This window comes from Diadema setosum, chromosome 10 (assembly GCF_964275005.1).
Source record: "Diadema setosum chromosome 10, eeDiaSeto1, whole genome shotgun sequence".
Taxonomy (NCBI): Eukaryota; Metazoa; Echinodermata; class Echinoidea; order Diadematoida; family Diadematidae; genus Diadema; species Diadema setosum.
In genome coordinates this window covers 18,383,876-18,409,516 of record NC_092694.1, presented here as the reverse complement: position 1 = coordinate 18,409,516, position 25,641 = coordinate 18,383,876, and the positions used below count along the sequence as shown (strand labels likewise).

General features: G+C 38.1%; 1 protein-coding gene across 1 annotated transcript; it reads left to right on the top strand.

Moving 5' to 3' along the window:
• Positions 1-726: 726 nt before the first annotated feature.
• Positions 727-24,863, top strand: LOC140233643 (mitochondrial enolase superfamily member 1-like). Its single transcript, XM_072313746.1, has 14 exons — positions 727-810; positions 4,628-4,736; positions 5,563-5,678; positions 6,691-6,777; positions 8,086-8,112; positions 9,882-9,922; positions 10,993-11,063; positions 12,024-12,106; positions 13,064-13,186; positions 14,415-14,549; positions 16,742-16,913; positions 20,265-20,364; positions 23,470-23,551; positions 24,694-24,863. The coding sequence occupies exons 1-14, from the start codon at positions 727-729 to the stop codon at positions 24,799-24,801; spliced, it is 1,338 nt and encodes a 445-aa protein (XP_072169847.1). The 3' UTR covers positions 24,802-24,863.
• The last annotated feature ends 778 nt before the right edge of the window (positions 24,864-25,641 follow it).

Below are 25,641 nucleotides of genomic sequence, written 5' to 3'. Positions count from 1 at the left end.
AAACAAAAAAAAAAAAAACAGGAAAATACATCCATACATCACAATGCTTTGTAAAATGGGTTCATAAAAGAATCAAATGGTAAACTTACATGCTGCATATCTTAAATCATGTGTCCGGAAAAACAGAGTCATCCATGGTCACACATTACGTGAATAATAATCATAGATGAATGTGGATAGGTAATCAGTTAGTTTATCATTCAGAGCATTTTATAGAGTTGAATAATAATATCACGATATCCCATTCAAAGTACAATGTACAGTAGCAATACAATGTCATGCCTACTCATGATGTAGGCCTACATACTTCTTCTTCTTCTTCTTCTTCTTCTTCTTCTTCTTCTTCTTCTTCTTCTTCTTCTTCTTCTTCTTCTTCTTCTTCTTCTTCTTCTTACGTCTGCCTGTCTGTTTGTGTACAAGTCGGGCTGATTCATTAGAATTTTCTTTAGAATTTTAAACACCTCCTGAAAAAATCCAACAACTGAAGTATAGATCTATACTCAAAGTAAAGAACAAGATTGCGCTAATGTAAACAAAACTAGACGGCATGCAGCAGACTACTTTTAAGGGGGCGGTAACGCACATTTTCCCAGGGACCGGTGTGAGATGTAAACAGTAGAGGGCAGGGATTGGAGCGCGCCAGCTCCGCGCCGCTTCTAATGCAGTGGGCACCCGTTTGTAAAGATTCGAGGGGAGTCAAGAACAAGTCTCACCACCGTGACCACCATGTCCAACGCTAAAATTGTGGCGGTAGACGTCAAGGACATAAGATTTCCTACCTCTCTCGAAGGTCATGGATCCGATGCCATGGTAGGATTGAAGTCTAGGCCTACGACACTACGTGACAAATATTTATTCGCACGGGAGCTGCTAAGGCTGAAATATTTGTTTGTGTAGTCCCATTTACTGAAGTTTGAGTTTGTTACTTTTGGAAATAACGTGTACGATTAAAATTTTATCTGTAAATTGCCAAAAGCAAACATACCCTGGAGTGCACATATGAAAATGACAACGCGATTTATAAAAGTATCCTCTAGTCCCTGAATTGTCACAATCCCACTTTAACGACTAACGTCACACTTACGACTATGAGAGTCTAAGCAATTTTGAATGGCAAAATGGCAAAATGGAGAGTGGATAACATTACTGGAAGTAAATTCTAGACATGAATTTTACATGGGTTGGGAACGCCTGTCTGTTCACGGTTAACTATACACAGCCCAGTCGCTGTACTGTCTTAGGTACGTAGAGCAGCGTACTTACAGCGTCTGGTCGGGCTAGTTCACGGTGTGATCACAACAAGACAAGTTTGACCTACTCACTCACCTAGTTCTCTCAGATATCAACGTGCCGTGAATGGTTTAATGGGCATGGCCAAACACATGCCTCCAGTGCCTAGATTTCTTGGTCTATAGCATAGAACCTAGTGTTATCAATATTAGAAAATACAAAATTAATGTACATCGACATTATTAAATATCAAATGGACCCTAGTCTAGATTCCTGTTAACTATACACAGCCCAGTCGCCGCTGTACATACGTAGCGCGACAGGGCTGTACCAGCGAAGCTCCAAACACGAAGAGGGTCCAACGATCGCATGCGATCGGATTGAATTTTGATACTTTAGATCATTTTTTTGTCACTTCAAACTCACCTGACGAACAAAATGATAATGAGACTTCCTATCTATGCTATGAATATTGAAATTTAGATTTAATAACTTACCTAAAATGATGGTTATATACAGCATGTGTGAACGGTTCACGAACGGTACATCGTCTTTCACGCCATTATCCGCGAGGTCACATGATCTGAATGCCCTTTCAAAAGGTCGCGCTGTCGACCGTGCTGCTACACCAACACTCAAGCAGCACATCGCACACACGCAAAAGATTTCCGCAGAGATCAAGGCGCCATTTTGAATTCTGCAACGATGAACCCCGACGGTGTTAGGGAATCCGCCAGAAAGTATCATTTTTTGGTTCCACGGACTTATCACGAGGGCTCTCAATGGACTTACGAACCTTCTGTAATACAAGCATGCACTTAAGGTGAGTAACGTTTGGTAACGTGTACATTGTTTATAAAGAACGTATAAATTTTCATAAGTTTTGTAGTTGTGTTGTGGTTCCCCACTTTGATGGTGCCCGCTCGCTGGTCAGACGCTGTATTCGCGTAGCGTATTAACAGCGTCTGGTCGGGCTAGATTCCTGTAAGTATATTTAAGAGGCAAGACATCAAACAGCTGGTAGAATCTTAAAAAAAAAAAAAAAAAAAAAAATCTAATCAACTTCTTACAGCTACACATAAAATCACAACCCCTGAAATCAGCCTGCTTGGTGACCGGTTGGTGAGTTTTTAGCCAATTTCGGTTGGACACCGACCGGTGACTGACCAGGCGCACCACTGATTTTTAGGGCATCGTTTGGTCGCCGCTGAAGTTTTAACGCGGAGTTAAAATTTCAGCCGCGACCGACCACTTTTCACTCGCTGCCCAAAATACGCTCGGTGCCTGAGCGGCAACCGCCCAGGCACTGACCCAATCGAGCGGTTGCTGCCGAGTGATTTAGGAAACAAAAATTAATAGAGACAAAAATGAAAAAAGCACAAAAGAAAACCAGTGGAATGGATTGAACGGTCGCTGTCGAGCGATTTAAGGACTAAAAATAAGAAAAATAAAATGGCAGAAACACTAAAGGAAACCAGGGAATAGACGGGGAAGAGAAGCCAGGGTAATGTGCAAGAAGCAGGGGGAAGAATAGAGGCAAGGAATCCGCACCAACATCTCAACATCTCAGCAACCAACATGACGGACATGGAAGACAGGAACAACCACTTTGGGGCAAAAGAGATGAAAGCAAATAGTGTCCATTATGTAGACGTAGGTCGATATGTAGACTTTATATGGTTTGGTTATTTCATCATTTATTGAAATCTATTGAATGAAGAAGTAATGAATGACAAGAGGTGGGAAAATGAAAATATGAAATTAGATAGAAATTAAAAAAATACTGTAAAATATAGAAGCAAACTAAGATATATTGGAAAATTCTGATCTATTCTAATCTTTGTTAATTCCATCTTGGGTTTTCCTCCCTTTTGTTTGATTTCCTAATTTCTAGTTATCTGAGGTTTCACATAGCTGAGGCTTGGTAGTTGGTAATTTAACTCTTAAATCTTTTGCCTTGAGTTGTATCTTAATTAATTAATCAATTATCACATCACAAATCACATAGGTACATGAATAAACCCAGGTAGCTTGTGAGAAATTTACAGCAGAGACCGGCGGGCGGCCGCTGGTACGCCTATGGGACACCGGTAGATGACCTATCGATCACCCGTCGGTCGCTGAGCGATTTTGCAAAAATCGGCCGGTGGCCGGTGGGAGATCGTCCAGTTGCCAATGGGGCATCGCTCGGTGACTGCTCAGTCTCTGCGCGGAGAAGATCCCCATATTTTGCAGTTTTTTTTACCTAAACTCGACTGGTGACCGATGGGAAATTGACAGGGCATCGTTCGGCCATCGCTTGGTTTTTATAGCCTGCTCGACATCTCCAAAAACTGCTGGGTGGTGCCAAAAATTTCAGCGGCGACCGAGCAGGCTACAAATCAGTTGGTCGCTGCTCTGAGTTGTGACCGAAGCCTTGCATTGTCCTTTTTAGACCTTTGCAGTCACTACATGTACAACGTACAAAGAGAATGCTATGTAATACTAGGCTGTACAACTCTCAGTCAATTCTACTAAAACTGGTGGTAATGAGGTGTGCATCACCAACTCCACCTCTATAGACAGGAACTGCCTTTTACTCAAACCAGCAATGCATAAGCACTACCTATTTACTTATTTAAATATAATGTACTTTGGAAAGTAGAATATTGAGAAAAATTGCAAATTTGTGAAAGCTGCACTGCAAGAAATTATTGTGTGTCAAAATAGTCCTGAAGGAGAATCATTGTTGGAAAAAAAAAAATTATCTGACATGTTTAGTAAGCCTCCTAGTAAATTAGGGAAGCATCCCTAATCAGCACGAGGTAAAGGACTGATCCTTAGTGAAAAGAGTGCATCAATGTAGCTTTGCCATTCTGGAACACTGCCTTGGCCTACACGTAGAAGAAATGTTTTGATTGTTTTCATAGATTAATGTTTCTTTTGTTTTTGTTTTGTTTGTTGTGGTTTTTTTTTTTCGTTTTTTTTTTTTTTTTGGGGGGGGGGGGGCATTAGTAATCTCACAAGAATTCCAGGAAACAAAACAAATATGAATTCTGTTCATATTTATGTGTAATAATGTGTAAAAATTATTTGATATTGTTTTTAATTTTGTTACATTGATGTAGCTGATTCTGTGTGTTGCACTGGTCATGGAGGAAGGCCTCTAGCCTTGGTGAGTTTGTCTTTTAACCTGTTGAGGACAAGTCCAAGGTATACTTGGGCAGGTGTCTATGGGAAATGCGTGTTGTAGGAAAATCAGTCTGTCCTCAATGGGTTAAGTTTGTCTTTTACTCCGCGGCAACCAGCGATATGTACCTAGAATCACCACAATCCTTATATCATGTAATATGATTTTGTGTTTGAAATGCCAAATAAATAATGATAATGATATGCCAATGTTTAAAATGTCTATTAGCATACAGATCCAGACTACTCCTGTGCCTACGTCATCATCAAGACAGATGCTGGTGATGGCCTCGAGGGTCACGGACCCACATTCACCATTGGGAGGGGCACAGAAGTTGGTAGGTAGCAAACATCATGCTAATGAGCCATTCACCTTGTATGTGCAAAAGTAATTAGATTGCAAATCTGTGAAATATAGATTCTAATTCTGATGATTTAATTATAAAGATATAAAAATAACATTTAGATAATCAGTGCTAGTGATATTAAGTGCATATTTTACCTTGAAGAGCTCTTATTACACTGCACATGGAAAACAGATGCTCATGCACAAATACCAAATTATGTACCAATAGCAGTTTGTCTTTAAAATTTTAAATATAACTGGAAATAACTGATGCTGTAGCATTTTTTGTTTGTTTGTTTCTTTCTTCTCTCATTCAGACTTGTGGTACATATTTATTTACATGAACAGTAGTGGGGAAATAATTCGAGTGTGAATTCGAGTGTGGGGACTGTTAGAGAGAAGGCTCTTTCACCATAAGTCTTGCTCCTTGTTGGTTGGGACTAAAGGAGGGTGTTGCCAGAGTGAATCATGTGTCAGTAGATCTAATGCAGGGAATTGTGCTTGAGTATGAAGGGAATCTGGGATAGGATGTGTCTTTCAGTAGTGAAACATTTATTGGTTGGATTTATGAATTTATGTTTGGGTGGGGAACATATAGGTTATGACTTCTTAAATGGTCCTCATGTTCTCAAAAGAGTGTGTTCCTTTCAGTGAAATTCATCTTGTGTTTTATGTATTGTTCATCCATCCTTGGGGAAGAGAGGTGCTAATTCTTTCAACTCCCTACTCATAAGTGCAATGCTGTCAATATTTGAGCAATATTTGATACTCTTGTGAAGTTTTCTAATACTGGCCATGATCTCTTATTGCCTTTGAAGTTGTGGCAGGGGTAAATGCTCTGGTTCCGTTTGTTGTCGGAGTCAACTTGTCAGAGATCTTTGGAGATTTTGCTTCATTTTGGCGGAAGCTGACGAGTGAATCCCAGCTCAGATGGGTGAGTGACTAGATTATATTAGGATTCATCAAAAACCTGTCCACAATATTTTTATGCTGAAAAGAAAGTCTTTGTAGTAGAAAAAAAGAAGATGTCTTAAGCAAATACAGATAATTTTGTCACACACTACCATTGTGGTCCTCGTATGACTTCTCCAGAAGAGGCTGTCTCTGAGCAAGATCACTATAAATGAGAATGATCTGTTGTCTGTACAAAGGAATTCTCAATCAACTACATGATGCAGATCAAAACCCATGACAAAATCTCACAATTTGTGATGCGTCATCATATTGCCTGTATAAAGGTGGAAACTATAAAAGGCAAAAAATGTGCATAAAGCCGACTTTGGCAACATAACTGTTACAGTTTTATAACTTTAAATTAGTTTCCGTTATTATAAAAGATATTTTCCGTGTAATGAAGTAGGGCAAATTGTCTAATGAATTCATATCACCCAAAGCACCCCCCCCCAAAAAAAAAAAAAAAAAAAAAAAAAAAACACCTCCGGCTCATTTTCCTATTTTTCTGATGCAATGACACATCATAGTTACAGCCTTCCAGCTTAAAAGCCAAGTATTGTTTTGAATGTGTACTCCCTCAGAGTGTGAAGCATTCATATCAACCCAGTGTAGGTAACCACACAGCAATCTGTATTATGCAGATTTGTTCAAATTGAGCAGCTGATTAGTACTTAATACATAGTCATTTAGGATGATACAACTGGTAATTAGTGCAAACAAAAGACTTTAAAAAAAAGGCAACCAGGCAGGCAGCTGTTTAGACAGACAAGTCAGTAACAAATTTACCTTGAACATTCACTTGTTGAAGACTTCCCAGGTATACTCAGCAGGTGTCTATGCGAATGGTGTATTCAGCAAGTCATGTAGATAGTGAATAGGTATACAAATTACCAACCTCAGGTATCGGAGAGATGTTTTAAAGATTCTGGCTTGAGCTTTTGAACTTCAAGCATAAACAGGCGTTCATTTCTTTTTTGTTGTTTTCCATTCAGATTGGTCCAGAGAAAGGTGTCATTCATCTTGCTACAGCGGCCATGATGAACGCTCTCTGGGACCTCTGGGCCAAGAGAGAAGGAAAGGTGTATTTTTGATTAAATTAGAAAACCAAAATGGCATCAAAGCCAATATTTCTGCCATCCATGAGTTAGTGCCAGAGGTGTGGAGTATGTTAGATCTTTATTCATGCATACAGTGATGGTACGTATCACAATGAAAGAATAAACTTATTTATATGCCAAATTCGACTCAAAATTGTTGCCAAGATACTCTATCAATCCTTCTTTTCCTGTTGTTCATACGCTGCCACATCTCTTGGCATGCATTCTTTAACTGAGTAGCACAGATGTCCCCAAATGAACTATTGATCAGTGCATGAAAAGATTGTTGTATTCAGACATCCAAATGAGTTGCCTAGCTAAGCTCAGGGGCAAGGTGCCATGAAACTAAGTAGATACTATCAAAATTAAAGGTTGATCTGAGACTTGCAGACTAAGGCCCATCCATTTGCTGCACTCTTCAAAGACATCAGGCTCTCGTTATTCCTGTATGAGCTTTTTAAAATACAAACTGTGCCACATCATCTGTTTGGTATCAGTAATATTTCATATTACAGAGTATTTTTTTTTTCAACTGTCCTGCTAACTTTGTCATCATCAGATGTGTCCACCAGTCATGGTTTAACTCTTTATGTGCCATGTTGTAAGCCCCCTATGTGCCACATTATTCTGAGACAGCAGCATACAGGTATAGTCACATTCACACTTTTGGGGAAACATTCTATTTTTCAATTATCTGTAACTGTTATAGATTTTTGTAACCCTGGACATGTTATGAACAAAGTTGTAGAGAAAATGCCAAGCTTTGCTTTCATGTAAATTGTATGACAAATCTATGATTGATTTTCTTTCAAATGACTAGTAGCTACAGTGTACTTACATTATTATAGAGGTGTGAATTTTTGCACATATAACAGTGACAGAAACTTTAAGTTTACTAAAAAAATCCAGAAGGTAACAATGCTTGATAGTCAATCACCACATAAAACGCAAAATACCTGTGACAAGAATGGAATCGTGAAAAATGCTTTCATTCTATAGTGGCGTTTGGTGATTTATCGACTGGTTTAGGCGAGTTTGTGCATTTGAGAAGAATATGTGAACTTTGCACTCCGTCGACTGAGTTGGGCCTGCGAATGTGGCACATAAAGAGTTAAATATTCAATCTGAAAGGCTGCGAATGGATTTTATGTAAAATTTTGATTTTGAATTTTCAGATTAAAGATGTTTCCAAAACATGAAGACTGGAACTTTGATACAAAATGCTGAAAGCATAAATCAGGTTCTAAATCATATTATAACATCTTGATCACAATTTGTTTCTTTTAACAGCCATTGTGGAAACTTCTGGTTGACATGGTAAGTACATTACCAAAAATGCAGCAAAAACTTTGATCAGCGCCCAAATTTCAAGTGGTGATAATGTCAAATGATTATTCATTCCAACCGAGAATAGGACATTTAATAATTGAAGAACTACTAGTATGCAGAAGGAAATGCTTATGCTTTTAGATTAAAGTTATAGTCTTATTCGTGGTCATATGTTTTTTTTTTTTTTATAGTGATTAAAGGTATTTCTTTACCAACTTCTGTGATATCACTGTGACAGAAAGGTGAAAGGGGATTGATCAAAATCATATTTTTGTTTGTTTGAAGCCATGATTTAATTCTTGAAGGACAGCTTCCATGTTATTCAGCGATGAACTCACCCTTTTAATGGACATCTTGTATGAATATTTGTGAAAAACATTTCTCTGATCTGGAAATCACATGAAATTAAATCAACTACTATTTTGCAATGAGTTGAATTCATTTTTTCAAAATTCAACTTTCTGTGAATGAATACTGTCAGTATTAGCATGAAGTGAATATTACTACTTTACGTTTGTAGTATCTACATTTGCAATGAGTTGAATTCATTTTTTCAAAATTCAACTTTCTGTGAATGAATACTGTCAGTATTAGCATGAAGTGAATATTACTACTTTACGTTTGTAGTATCTACATTTTTGTCCCCGCCGAACGAGTTCGAGCAGGGGACTATGAAACGGGCTCCGTACGTGTGTGTGTCCGTGTGTCCGTCTGTCCGTCCGTCCGTCCGTCCGTCCGTGTGTCCGTGTGTCCGTGTGTGCGTCCGTGTGTGATCAAAATGTTCAAAATGCTACTCCTTCGCCATTTCTAACCCGATTTTGATTCTGTTTGCTTTATATGATAGCACTACATGGGAGCTTTGAAACTTCTATACAGAATTTCAGTTGTGACCTTTGACCTTGACCTTTGACCTATATTGTACATTTTGCTTCAAAATGCTACTCCTTTGCCATTTCTAACCCGATTTTGATTCCGTTTGCTTTATATGATGGCACTAGGCGAGGGCTTCAAGACTTCTACACAGAATCTTGACCTTTGACTTCTTTGACCTTTGACCTTGATTTTTGACCTATATTGTACATTGCCTACAAAATGCTACTCCTTCGCCATTTGTAACCCGATTACAATTCCGTTTGCTTTAAGTGATGGCACTAGGTGAGGGCTTCAAAACTTCTACACAGAATTTTGACCTTTGACTTCTTTGACCTTTGACCTTGATTTTTGACCTGTATTGTACATTTTCCTACCAAATGCTACTCCTTCGCCATTTCTAACCCGATTTCGATTCCGTTTGCTTTATGTGATGGCACTAGGTGAGGGCTTCAGAACTTCTACACAGAATTTTGACCTTTGACTTCTTTGACCTTTGACCTTGATTTTTTTACCTATATTGTACATTGGCTACAAAATGCTACTCCTTCGCCATTTCTAACCCGATTTCGATTCCGTTTGCTTTATGTGATGGCACTAGGTGAGGGCTTCAAAACTTCTACATAGAATTTTGACCTTTGACTTCTTTGACCTTTGACCTTCATCTTTTTACCTATATTGTACATTTTGCTACTAAATGCTACTTCCGGCGGGGACATGTATTACGCACCGCGTAATTTCTACTTTTCCTTGTTTTTTCCAACAATAATTAAACCTCAGTTTAGAAAGCGTACACCATACATTGTAAGGACCATGACATCATGTATTCATCTGATTGAAATCTGATACTTAATCTTCATTTATTTCTTTGCTTCTTCTCCTTGTAGACACCTGAGCAACTTGTCAGCGTGATAGACTTTAGATACATGTAGGTGAAGTTACTGAGTGGATAAAATTGTTGGACAATCACAGGAAGGAGGCATTACTTGTTGAGGAAGCCATTCAGCACTTTAGACTTCCTTCAATTTGTTCATAATTACAATGAGAAGCAAATGGCAGTTTAATGATATCGTTAATGTGATTACATGTTTTGATACTAGTCTATTTCAGCAGACATGCTAATGCCTCCACCCCCCTCAAAAAAAAGAAAGAAAGCAAGTTTCTAATAATTGATATAGGTACATTTTAAAACAGGCATGGCAAATGAATTCAGGAAAGTATGCATACACTCTACAATCAAAAGTAGAATACTCCTAACTGATGCAAAAAAAAAAAGAAAAAAAATTAAGGTATAATTCCAGAAATATTTGTCAGTTTAGTATCAGTAAATTTTCAAACAACTGCTAATTATATACTTGAGTAAAAACACTGTTAATTTGGTAAGACACTAGCGATATGAATCATTTTTACATGCCTTGAATCATGATATCAAAATGTCAATTATATGTTTAGTGTTTGTAGTGAAATTTGTTTGTTCATTTCCATCTGAGAAGATGGCTGGATATCTCATATTCAGCTACGTTAAGCTGTCTTCCATGGGGTCCAGTTGGATGTGAGGCTTGACCACTTCATGGAGTTAAACACCCTGCTCTTTGCGATGAATGAATGAAGTGGGATCTTTTACGTGCATGAGTTGTGACTCTCTCACACACAGGACCTCCATTTTATGTCCTATCCCAAGGACAGAGTGTTTTGCCTCTTGCTACAGGGGACGGTATGATTACACACAACATTGCTCAGTCCAGACTCGGGTTCGAACCCGGGCCCTTAGGATCATGAGGCAAACATGCTACCGACTGAGCCAACTCACCACCCTCAATGTGCCTAAAGAGACAGAGTGCCTACTTTTGTTTTGTACTTAGATTCCACATGGACTACTTTAGTTGAGCACTATTATATGTATTCAAATGTTAGTTTTATAGGGAAAGTTGTTTGGGTAGATGATGAATATTCAAATGAGGTCAGACTTATGTTTGATGTATTCTTTTCTCCACTCAGAACTGATGCCCTGACCAAGGAAGAAGCTTTAGAGATCTTGAGAGCTAATGAAGCCACCAAAGGGGAGAGAGGTATGGTGTATACCTCCTATTCCTGTAGACATGATTACAGTATGATGTATTTAAGTGCATTTTAAGTGCATTTAGTTGGCAGTGGGTTGGGTCCATCATTGATAATGGCCACTTGATATTACACCAAGCACAAAAGTGTTTTCAAGGACTCATGGCAAACCACCTAACATAGTAACCTTTGATAACCTTTATTCAGGGTTTATGAAATTTGTGATACATTCGCCCATGCAGTGTAGAACCAATATCTACATAAATCACTTGCATTGTTATTATCATAATCATTATTTCTTTCACCCCGACACTACCAGTATATTGTAAACTGTGTTGTTCAAGGGGAAATCCAGTCCAAATATAAATTACTCTGATAGGAAAGAGTAAGATATTACAAGTTCAACAGTAAAATTTTGATTGAAATGGGTGAAAAATAGGGAAGTTATGACATTCTGAAGTTTCATTAATTTTTCAGAAAACAGTTCTTGAATGGTCAATATGAATATGCAAATGTCAAAGTGAGCATGTCATTCCCTCAAAACTTACCATATAGTTTGTACATAAGATTTTGAAATGTCCAGATTTTTGTTCAAACACAATTATGCCCGAGGCTCAAATCCTGGTATATGTAATGGATCACTTTACCGAAATTATTTAGCCAGGAATAACATCATGTTTCAGACTTCAATGTCGAAAACATTGAATTCTCATATTTTTTTTTTTGTACATGACCAGTGGAAAATTGTGAGGTTATGACATGGTTAGCTCACTCATTTGCATATAATCCACTGTACAAGAACTGTTTTGCAGAAATTGGCAAAACTTCAAAATGTCGTAACTTCCTTATTTTTCCTCCGATTTCAGTCTGTTTTTAATATTGAACTCATAAGATTTTACTCTTTTTGTCTACAGTGTACATCATAGTACAGCTGCTTAATCAAATTCCCTTTTCAATTTTGATTCCAACAGAAGCAGAATTGATCAAAAATGGCTTCCCAGCATACACTACATCCACTGCCTGGCTCGGCTACTCAGATGAGACTCTGCGACAGGTAAAGAAACATATAAAAATTGTTAAAAACTTGGTATAGCGATCATTTGCCTCTAGATCTCAATGAATGATAGCTTGTGTAGCTGTCACTTTTGATAAACTGTTATTTTACCCAACATCAATCCCATTTCTTATTCCCCACACATGTTCTGTGTACAGTATGGGAAAAAGTACTTCAATATTTCATAAAAGGACATTTATCTCTTCGGACAAACATTCAATGATATGCTATTCATTCATCTCCTGTATATTTGTCATATATAATAATTTTACGTATTTTATATTCACATAATTTAATGAAACATACCAGTGTATAATACTTGATGCATTTGCTGGACTTATAAAAAGAAAGAAAACAAGAACATATCTGGAAAAAGGCTGTTGGATGAAGTCTTGCCTTAGCACATGGTTGATATTATGTGGTGAACTTCCCCTCAGGTTTGTCATAAAAAAGAAAGAAAATGATTTGCTTTCCCAACCAAGTCACCCATGATGAGCTCAAAATTTGGTCTAAAGGACACCATCATTCTAGCAGTATCTGTAACCCGTAACAATATTTTACATCTCTATGGCTTGTATCATACAAAAATTGTCTTTACTCCAGTGAAGGTATGTTCCATAATTATTTTGCATAATGGGTAATTTTGAGGTTTATAATAGAAATCAGTTGCCATTATTTTTGATACAGGACCCAGTTGTACCAGTCTTCCAAAATTGAAGTATGAAAGTCATGAAAAGGAGCTAATCACAGACAAACAATCAAGTTAATGTTTTCTTCACAGCCGCTGTATGTTTGATTTGTGGGGTAAATGTACAAATTATCATATGATTTTAGAAAACTGGTGCTCCTGGAATGAAGGCTAATATAGCTACTTTGTTCCAGGTCTGCACTGATTGAGTACCGTGAATACGCATTCAGCAAGGAATCCATTTGAACCTGTCTTCCTCCTTCATGCAGAGATGTCGAGCTGCTCTCAGTGAGGGATGGACGTGGTTCAAAATGAAGATTGGAGCAGACATTAATGATGACATCCGCAGGGCACAGCTCCTTAGGGAGGAGATTGGATACGACAAAGTCTTGGTGAGTTCACAGAAATATTCAATCATTGATGAGTAGGGCTGCATAGCACCATCAAAAGAAAAATATATCCCATCTTTTTTGCAGGATATTATCAGACCCAATTGCTTTGCTTATGACTTGAGAGTGCCTCATATTTTGACTTGCAGTGGTAATATATGTAGAAAAATATAATGAAAAGTGGAATGGTAACAAGATGTGAATGTATTGACAACTAATGATGACTTGATGATGGTCTTTATGGATTTGTGTGCAATGTATGTTTTGTTCAGCAATCTTTATTTAATTTCTTCAATACATCATTCTATACATCATAAACTTTCAGTTAGATGTATAAAAAACAGACAAATGAAATTTTCTGCATGATCATCATTCATTTAAAAACAAATTAACATAGCTCATAATACATTAAAAAAAATATTGGAGAGTACAGTAATCAAACCCTTCCCACCTTTCACCCCACCGACAGGACTACAGTACCCACTCCAAGTGAACATGTATATGTGAGACAATACTCTCTCTCACTCAATCACTCACACACTTTGTTTATTGTTTTTAAATAATCTTTATGATCTCTATAATTTTTAAATGACATAACATTCATCTTTAATGAATGCAAACAATGTGCAATCAACAATACTTATATGAAACAGATCATAATAAGCGGGATGACCCGAAGATCATAACACTACGTTTTAAATTCATACACAAACATACACACAAAATAAAACCCTCTTTACCTACACTCTTACCCCCCCCCCCCCATGCAGTCCTAGAGTTCCCTCTCACATCCCACTCGTCCACTTCATTCAATCATATTGAATAAGGGAGTTCATTATATTATTATTATTACTATTATTTATGTATTTATTTGGAAATTCAACATAGAATTCAAGCAGACATAGATACAAACAGAAAATCATATAACGTTATATAAAGACTGTGGTGATCACATATTCATACCTTGTACACAAACAATGCTCACAGTACAAATAATCCTGAAGCTTGTGTGAGGTTTGCCCTACCAGGTAACAGCTAGAATATGCAACATGAATTCCACCCCCGTAGACAATGAATTAATGAAGTTGAATGAAATCACAGCTCACTAGGCATGCAAGCACACACAGACACCTACACACACACACACGCCCTCTTTTCCCCTGATCGCCAATTCTCTTATAGAGTTCTGCATACAATGTTGTGCTTTATTCACTAATTATCATGATGTTAGATGATGGACTGTAACCAGAGATGGGAAGTGTCTCAGTCCATAGATTGGATGAAACGACTTGCAGAGTTTAAACCCTACTGGATTGAGGAACCCATCTCACCAGATGACATCATGGGTCATGCTACCATCTCTCGGGTAAGCATGCATGTCAAATCTCACGCCTTAGGCATGAGACTCCGGCCTAGGGGGTCTTCCTAAAGTTCTCATGCCTCAAAAAAAAAAAACCCAAACCATTTTTAGACAATAAATATTTTTTACTTGTCAGAAAAGCCAAAATATTACATGTAGTATGCACTAGATTGCATGATTTACAGCTTAAAAATGCCAAAGCTCCTTGCCATGGGAGGAGGGGAGACCCCTAACCTTTCTCCCCACTTCTGTCATTCGGGTGGTGCTGATGCACCCAAAAATCTTATGCCAAGCTGCTCTTTGGCCTTGACATCTATGGGCTTGAAGCATCACAGCCTTTTTAAGGTATTACAAAGGGTGGATGAACTCAAATGTAAGTGTTTCAATTTTCAGATTGGAGTTAAACTTTCACAGCTGAAATAAAAATTCTATAATTATTGCATTTCGTTGATGTTCAGCTTTCCAAAGTTCGTCCCATTTATACAGTATTGTGTGTGGCAATTGCCTCAGTGATAAGCTTTATAAAGGCAAAAACATGTCAAAATATGGCCAAAAACAAAAACAAAAACCACCAAACATGTCAGTAGAATAAATCTTGACTATTGGACTTTACTGTAACAGACTGACATATATACCAATGCCTTACTTAACCCCAGCTAGGTCTTTTACCGTATCTGCTTTATAATCCAATCCTTCATCGATGTGAAAGACTGTAAATGGAAATTAAAGTTCCTTATCCCGTGTGATATTTATGCACTTTGTCTGTATTTTACATTATCAAGTACTCTCCGAGTTGTATTTAGATTTATGCAAGAAGTCAGGACTGGCACAGTGCACAGAAGTGCCGTATCAAACCAAAGCTTGCTTAACAACAGCCTGAGAGCGAAGTCCAGTGCAGTAGACACCATGAACCCACCCATACTATACATTTTATATGAGAAGATTCATAACAGAACGTGACCTTATTTCTTTGCTTTTTCCATGCCTTGCTAGCCCTATTTTTGTCCTAGATTAGATTTTCAATCTGGTTGGATTGTCAACCCACTCACAAACCTCAGACTTGATTGACCTGTTTACATGGATCAGCAATGTTATTATATATTTCTGTCAGGTTGTGAAGGCAGATTATGAAATATGGTGGCCAGTTCTCAAAGACAGACCACAAGAGGGCAGCATATACATTCTTGACTCTGACTTCTTTTGGCACAAGCTTTGATTCAATTTTCTGTTTACATAAGGTTCCATGTTATGATTTAGGACAACAAGTACAATTATTTATGTGTGTTCTTAACCAATAACTGGAGCACAACTCATTTCACATGAAATAATTTTGTAGCAAACAAACACACACACACACACACACACACTCACACTCACACACAAACAGACTCAAATACCAAACTACCATGTACTGTAAAACGAGGAATGTTTACATGCATTTTAATTTCGCGAATTTCGCGAGCGCCAAGATTTGTGAAGTTAAAATGCACGCGAAAGTTCTTGTCTACATTGTATGTATTGAATGCCAGTGGCAGTTCGTGAAAATTTCATGCCGAATAAAAGGCTGCCGGCTCCAATTCGCGAAAAATTCATGCTGCGAATATATCATGTTTTACAGTAACTCCTAGCTGGGGTTTGAATTTGTCTGCTTTCTGATAATGAACAATATATCATTTACACTATGTTATCATTTTATGGATAGAAACATTGTTGCATATCAAGAGTTAACTTTTACTTGATCCCCTCAACCTGGCTGAGGAGATATAGAATACATTATGCCATACACGCTGACAGATCACAGGGCTTGTCTATATGCAATGTTGGAATTATATGATTTTGACAATTATTTTCTGACCCTCATAATTGAAGCTATAATAATCAGTCCTTCATGTTCAAATCCTTGTTTGCATCTTATTTCATAGAATTTGAAGACCTACCTATTTTGATATCCCAATATATGCACTGAACCTGTATTGTCACTGCCTGGTTATTTGTATTATATTTTATCTCCTGTGGCGACCATTGATGACATCTCATAGCACTTTGTATCCAGTGGAAAAGGTGCTCTAAAAATATCAACTATTATTATCATTAAAGCTACTAACAATAACAGATCAAAATTTTTCCAACAACTGTGATAACTCAAATGGTTTTATACATACCAGCCTCTACCACCTGTTAAAATGCACCTCTTTCAGGCTCTTAACCCACTTGGGATCAAGGTGGCCACAGGGGAGCAGTGTCAGAACCGAGTCATGTTCAAACAATTCCTTCAGGCAGAGGCACTCCAGATACTCCAGATCGACAGCTGCCGGATCGGTGGGGTCAATGAGATCCTCTCTGTCATCCTCATGGCCAAGAAGTTTGGAGGTTGGTAGACAACAAGGGTTGACTACATCAAATGTGACTGTGCACCACAAAACAAACAAAAAGTCGCATCCCTTGATTTTAAGTGAGGACTCAAAAAGGTGAAATGGTTCAACCGAGTCAATCTTGAGTTTTTCATATTTTCTGAAACAGCTATCCTTCTTCTACATTATTCTTCAGTTTGGTATCTTAACATGAATGGGAAAGTGTGTTTTTAGCAGTTTTTTCTACAACCCTTTTTGGGGGAAGAGTAGAATAATCAGGTATGACTTAGAGGCCGCTTTTCATGTCTTGAAATCCTTTGCACACTCTTCACTTTCAAGTCTAATAACTTTTGAAAGGATGACGCTACTGCTTTGAAAGTTAGCATTAATCATGGGGAGAATGTGCTAATAGAACACGCTTAATTTCAACTTAATCTGATAATCCCTTCATTGTTGTTGCTCCGGTGGTTTACTTCCTGTGTTTTGTCCCTTTCATGGCACAGCTAGCATGGCTTGGGAAAGATTAAGCGCTTGAATAGACTGTGTACTTCAGAGCCTCTTTTCTCAGTTCACACTTTGCCATAGTGTGTGTTTTCTTTCTAGTATTTAGGTAGGTTAGGGGGCTCCATTCGAATTGAGTTATACATCATTTTAAAGCTTAGAGTCTGCTCTTTCAGAATCTGCCCTTAACTGAAAATCCATATCTGGCGACTTTTTGCTTGTTTTGTGGTGCAGGGTCACAAATAAGGTGTTGGTAGACAAACTGATCAATCATCAAGGGATGCCAACCTATTAATTCTTGCCACCGACAATAGGCGATATCAAGGCGATATCAAGTGATACTGTACGAGCTGAAATTTTCGCGGTGGTTTTATTTTCGCGAATTTCGCGAATCGCCTTTGAACCGCGAAAATAACAACGCGTGAATAACTAAGTTCAGTTAGACCCTCGCAACCGCGACATTAACAAGACGCGAAAATGTCCTCCAAGTAGCAATTCGCGAAAATATCTGTACGCGAAAATTTCAGCTCGTACAGTATCGTACGATACCTCCGATATCGAACCTCTAGGGCCGGGGCAGTAACTTCCGGTTATTGATTTGCGCGTGTGCTTTTCTATTGGCGAACTCGCTGGCTTTGTTTTGGATCCAAAGAAATATATTTGTTTAGACTTTAGTTTGCTTATTTCCCGAATATAACTATCCATTACACCATGGGGTTTTTCTGTGAGGCAGCAGAGTGTACTTCTGATGATGCTAAAAGGAAAAAACTGGACAAATATCCGTGCGCCAAGCAGTAGAGGTGCACCACATTCGCACTCCGCAGGCCGCGAAGAATTTTTTATGGAAACGCTATGGAACGTGTGTGTGTGCGTTGTACATGTACATACGTTCGTGCATAAACATGTCACTGCACTCGCGAGGTTCGTCCAATCAGTGAACAACTGCAGGAAACTGAACTGTCGCTTGCGATAGCTCTATATACAACATACTAACATAACACACATCACATTGCACACAGGCATAGCACTCTGTACATTGGATACAATCATGCTCACATATCATGTACGTCTAATTGACTATTATTAGTTTGAAAACGCAGAAATAGACTCTACTGAAGTTTGATCTACTATTATTAGTTTACATGTGGATTGGTAATGATCTTATCGTATTTCGAAAGTGCACTTGTGATGCTCGGGTCACTGGCAGCACTGAGAAGTCGATTGTGAATACATGTCCGCTTCATAGCCAAGTACGAATTAGGCCTACTGTCGTAGCGATGTATTTACGAACACTAGTACTCCATCGACAAAAAGGGCGTGTAAAAGATTTCGGAAGAGCTCTTATTTGGCCATTTATGCATGTACAAATAGTGGTAATGTGGCATCAATTCCAAGCCTATGGCTGTAGAGGTTGTACAAATGTGTAGCTTGTAAAATTGTACATTTGTGACCCACTACAACAAAAGGATCCTAAAGTCGCTGACAGCTGAGCCGAGAAAAACGAGTTTGAAATCACATCATCAAAATTGGTCAAAACAATCAGATTTCTGTTTTTGGCATGATTTTGTAGTGTAATGTTTTGTCCATCATCTGCCGAAATTTCGAAGCTAAATGATCAAAGGAAAGGCAAGAAATCAGCGTTTTTCTGGGATTTGATTTTCCGACTTTCAATGTAACAGAAACGTGTCCGAAGCTTTGGATTTAGCGCTGCAGCTAGACTCCGCTCCTAGCAACGAGGGAGTGATCTTATTGGTCAGTGCGTGGCATCCTGATTACTGATTGGTTGTGTGTAGACCCGCTGGCGCTAAGCTTGAATGAACATCGCTGAGGTCGCTAGGAGCATACATTCTATTGTCAAGCGGTGAAAACTGTCTCGCCTCCCCTTGATCATGATAGCGTTGGAAGAAAAACTTTGAAGGCGTTTTTCTCGAAACTCTGATTTCCTTGACCACTTGACATGCGCTAATAAAATCATTGTTATCTCTGCAACCGAGTACTTCTAAGAGTTTTGTTATGTATGAAGTTAAAGCAGAAGAGTAGGGGAATTATGTCATGCCATTTTCAGAAAATTGTCCTCCCGACTTTTGAATCCTTTTGTTGTAGCTTGTCACATTTCATGTGAGCTGAGCATGTACCTGCTCTCCACAATTGACTGCATTTTCTTTGAACCATGCGCACCACGCCGCGGTGCCGGCTGCCCTGGCTGACAATCACGATGCTCTCCGCTCCCCGCATATTACCAGCGGGGTTACGTAGGGCGCTAGCACTTATGAACTGTGAATCGAATGTAAACTGAATAGCAAGCACGTACGTACGCACACAGTGATCACACAGCTCAACTTATGAATAATTCATGTCCCATAGCGTTTCCATGTACGGAAAAAATATTTGCCAGTAGCGCATCGAGCTAGCTCACACGCATGAAACCGGAAGTTACTGCCCCGGCCTGAGAGGTTTGATATCGCAGGTACGTATCGTATGATATCACTTGATATCGCCTTTTGTCGGTGGCGAGAATTGATTGGAATTAAGTGTTTGTAGGCAAGGAGATTGCAAAATTTATGTTTCAACTGTACAATGCCATTTTGATTGCTGTAGTTCCATTTTAGTCATACAGTTTTGAATTCTATCTCAGTCAACTGCAAGTACTGCAAAATAAGTCACTTCGTATTATAATTAATATATTATAATTAGATTTTAAGCAACACACTGTTACTTTTCTTTAGCATGATCTATTGTAGTCAACAAAATGATGAAATTCTTTTGTGAAACATATTGATTGCTCAGACATGTTGAATATGTCAAGCCATGAAACAGGTAGTGGATAATGGTCTGTGCTATATTTCTGTGCATACACCCATCCATGCAGTGCCCGTTTGTCCTCATGCCGGTGGAGTCTTGCTATGTGAGCTGGTGCACCATCTCAGCATGTTTGACTATGTCTGTGTATCTGGGACAAAGGAAGGGAGGTGAGTTCTTCGCTGATTGTCGCTTTCAGAAATTTCACTGTTCAGACAGACATGCTTAAAGGGAAAATGAAGAGTGATGAATATAGATATACATGTGAAGCCAAGATTCTTTCCAAAAGGTGGTAAATCCATTTTTCATCAAATTGTACTTTTTTTACACAAATGTATTCATTTTCAGTTGTCCCACATAATAAACTCTTTAAAGTATTGAAATTCTTGTGAGAAAATACAGAAATCAGACAATGAAAAATGAGTTTTGTTACAAATGGTGCAAAATCCAGCTGGATCCCATCAGAAACTATGTGCATGCTTGTCTGTACTTTGATCCAGTAGTAAGGCCAGGGTGGTTTAAAATAGTATTCCTGTCTGTGTAGCTGCCCAGCTTTACAGATGACCCATGTATTACCTGATTATTAGCTGTGAAATGCTTCATTTCTATGCCCATAAATTTGTCAAAGGGTAGGAGGAAATAGGAGAATGTGTAGTCATAGCAAATTATCCCAGAAAAAATAGACAAATTCACAGAAACTAGTCATTAAAACAACATTTATGTGTTGTATGTGACCATCCAAAAATGTTTGCTCTAAAAAGTGCTAAATCTACAAAATATCAAAAAGCACTAATTCCTTCCAAATCATTGTGGGCATGAAAACAATTTAGGAGAATGTGAAAGAAAAATCCAAGTTTTTCTCCTTGCCATTGAAAATGGATTTAGCACCGTTTGGAAAGAAACTCTTCATGTACTTTGTCAATCCTTTATGTGCCCTTACATAATTATCACAAACCATAATTTGCCATTTTATGGAGCTCACTTGCTTGTTGACTTGATGATAAAAGAAGAGGATGGAGTGAAGGGCTTGATTTCACTCTCCCTTCTTCTTCCATGGTAGCAGATCCGTGGCACAGATTGATGTACACTACCCTTTTAGTATTTTTCATCAGTAAAGTCATTCTACATAACATCAACTGTGGTTGAGCAAGTTTGAAACTCAACCTTGTGGATTTAATGTGCACTACATGGCTGGCAGAACTGTGGGGGTCATGGGGGCTCGGACCCCCACACTTTTTGTGCACCATACAAAGGAATACACATGGTGTCATCACTTTGGGCCCCCACACTTTTTTTAACCCGGAAGTACGTAAGTGGCACTAAATAGAAATAGATAGAGATCTTGAAGTGTGGGCGCGGTAAGGTTATGTTTTTCCACTGAGGACCATTTTTTTTTTTCTTTTTTGCTTGTCAGCTGAAAAAAACAGAAATGGAAGGGGAGAGATGAGCTGAGGACCTTTTTTTTTGGGAGGGGGATGTGTACCTTTTTTTTTTTTTACACAAATGTATTCATTTTCAGTTGTCCCACATAATAAACTCTTTGAAGTATTGAAATTCTTGTGAGAAAATACAGAAATCAGACAATGAAAAATTAGTTTTGTTACAAATGGTGCTAAATCCAGCTGGATTTCATCAGAAACTATGTGCATGCTAGTTCGCACTTTGATCCCGTAGTAAGGCCAGGCTGGTTTAAAGTAGTATTCCTGGCTGCCTAGGTGCCCAACTTTACTGATGACCCACATACTGTAAAAAAGATATTTTCGCGGCATGAAATTTTCACGAATAAGAACCGACGACCTTTTTCGCGGCATGAAATTTTTGCGAGTTACCTGTAACACTCAATTCATATAGAGGAGGCAAGAACTTGCGCGTGCATTTTAATTTCGCGAATCTTGGCTCTTGCGAAATTCGTAAAAGTAGAATGCACACCAACATTCCTCGGTTTACAGTATGTAATTATTATGTTATTATTAGCTGTAAAATGTTTCATCTCCATGCACATGAATTTGTCAAAGGGAAGGAGGAAATAAGAGAATATGTAGTCATAGAAAATTATCCCAGAGAAAATACACAAATTCACAGAAAGCTGTCATTAAAACAACATTTATGTGTTGTATGTGACCATCCAAAAATTTTTGTTCCAAAAAGTGCTAAATCTAAAAAATATCAAAAAGTACTAATTCCTTCCAAATCAGTGTGGAAGCATGAATTTTTCCAAGACACATTTTCTTCATCCCATTTTGAGGTATTCCTATGGGACATGGAAAGAAAAATGGGAAGAAAAATCCAAATTTTTCTCCTTGTTTTTCTCCTTGCCATCAAAAGTGGATTTAGCACCATTTGGAAAGAACCTCTTCATGTACTTTGTCAATCCTTTGTGTGCCCTTACACCAAACCATAATTTGCCATGGTATGGTATGGCTTGCTTGCTTGTTGACTTAATAATGAAAGAGGACGGTGTAGTGAAAGGCTTTACTTCACTCCCCTCTTCCATGTCAGCAGATCCATGGTATGGATTGACGTACACTACCCTTTAGTATTTTTCATCAGTAAAGTCCTTCTAACATGATGATCAACTATGGTTGAGCAAGTTTGGAACCCTACCTTGTTGATTTAATGTGCACCATGGGGTCAAAGGTCAAGGGCCAAAGATCAAGTGAAATTGCTCAAATTCTCAAATACTTCCTCTCTGAAATAATTTAGTCATCCAAATGAAACCTGGTTCAAGAAATGTGAATATTCAACACATTTGTGGTTGTTCCAAACTTTCAAACATGCCATTTCAGTTTTTTTTTTTTTTACTGATCATGTGAAACTTTGCAACTGATTGACAAATTGCCCTACATTGACGTAAATAAATAAGCACTAAATTAATCAGTGTTTTAGTAGTAGCCATGATAAAAATTTCATGGGCAAACATACTCGAGCAGGATTTGAACCCACGACCTCCTGATCACCGGACAGGCATCATCTCCACTAGACCACCAAACTTTCACCCGACAGCAAGTGTTGGTTCTAATCCTTATAGCATGCAGCGGGTACTGCTTTGTTATTCAAATTTATGAAATTCTTCCGTCAAGATGTTTTCATTGCAACTGATTAACAAATTGCCCTACATCGACGTGAATGTGAAAAATCATGTGAAACTGTCATCTCGCAATGGCAAGATGTACTCTAGACCTATAGGGACCTATAGGGAGATGCGATGTGCTGGAGGCATATCAGTCACCAAAACGACATTTCTAGTTTTTTGATGATTACCTCTGTCATACCAGGGTTATCGAGTACGTAGACCATCTCGCTGAACACTTCAAGTATCCATCCATCATCAAGAATGCTTGCTACATGCCACAACAGGTAAGCCTTGTAAATCTGTTTAGAACTCTTTGGCCCGAATTCACGAAGGTGGTACAAAAGAAACCATGGTTTAAACCATGGACAAAAAGCATGGAGCGCAAGGTGTCGCAAGGAATATTTCGTTACGAAATCAGTCATTTCGTCGATGAAATGATTATTTTGTAACAAAATGACAACATTTTGTAACTAAATGAACATTTCGTCCACGAAATGATAATTTCGTTAACGAAACGGTCATTTTGTTGACGAAATGACCAATTTCGTAACGAAATATTCCGTGCGACACTTGGCGCTCCATGGTTTTTGTCCATGGTTTAAACCATGGTTTCATTTGTACCACCTTCGTGAATTCGGGCCTTTATGTGCCATGGTAGAAACCCCCTGAGTGCCACATTATTCTGAGACACCAACATTGTCATGCTTTGAGAAAACATTTTGCTTTTCAAATCTATGTAACTTTTAAAAAATTTCTGTTGAGCTAGACATGCAGTGCGCAGAGTTGTAGAGAAAATGCCAAGCTTTGCTTTGATATAAATTGCATGTCAAATCTATGATTAATTTTCTTTCAAATGATCAGTAGCTACATTACTGTAAAGGCCTGACTTTTGCACACAAAACAGTAGGAGAAACTTAGAATTTACCCACAAATCCAGTAGGGAACACTGATTGCTAGTCAATGACCACATAAAATGCAAGCTAAATATGAGAGGAACAGAATCACGAGGAACGATTTCATGTTTTGTGGCATTTGGCGATTTATCGATCTGTTTTGGTGAGTCTGTGCATTTGAGCAGAATATGCGAAGTTGACACGCTGTCGACTGAGTCGGGCGGGCGAACGTGGCACATTGAGAGTTAACATATTTAATTTTTCTCAAAATATTCAATGCAGACTCTTACTTCAATGACTCTGACATCATCACCTCATCACACATGTAGCTGTGGTTGCAACCAATATCACTTATTTGTGAAAACATGTGAGACTTTAAAATTATGTAACTTTCTTATGTGATTAGCAATTATGATGAAATATTCACTATTTTGTTTTAATTGATTTCATCCAATTTTGTTAAGTTTAACATTATCAGAAAAGGATTTTTCTTCTTTTTAATAACTAAAGACTTGTCTAACTTCACTGTACAGAGTCCTGGTTACTCCACAGAGCTGAAAGCGTCCAGCATCAGAGACTATGTCTATCCACAGGGGGGTGCGTGGCAGCAGCTAGCTAGAGAGGGAAAGGTCAAATTGTAAACATCAAGCCAACCATTTGTCTCGTCATAGAATATAAAATACGACAAGAGTAAACAAATTTATGTAATATGGATCTTTACGATGCAAAGTAACACTGTCATCATCTTTCTCCTTTGCAATGCACTCGGCTCATCCTCATATGAGTTGTATTAAAGGCATGAGATAGTACTATATAATTATATCTCTGTACTGTAGAACAATGATATGGTGAAGACTGAATAATTATTCTCTATGCCCTATAAACTGGCAGAAAAAAAGTGCAAAATTTTCTTTAATCGAAAACCACAGACCGTACATACATGCAGCTGTGCAGAAGTTATCATGCACAGGTGACTCCTGTTATAATGAAGTCCTCGGGACAGGCAGTTTTCTGTCGTTATATCAAAGTTTCATTGTTACTATTACGAAAACAAGTAAAATATAGAGATATCTGGGTAGATAATAATATGGGGACCTGAATTTTTACTTTGCTGTAACAAAATTTTATCACAACCATGCATGTTATAATGGAATCACACTGTACAGTGCTGGGGGTGGTAGCTGCATTACTGAACACTGTTAAAGAGTATAGAATTAACCACTTGGTGATACTTTGTCATATTTACCAATTTTGATGTATTGTTTACTGATACAGTGGACTCCCGTTACAACGAAGTCCTCAGGACCGGCAGTTTTCTTTCGTTATATCGAAATTTGTTTATAACTGAACAAATAAACAATAAAAATACATAGAATGGATAATGTTGCAGCCTGAATTTTTACTTCGTTGTATTAAAGGGAATTTTGTTATAACCGTGCTCATTATAACGGGAGTGAACTGTATCACAGACTTTTCTAAAC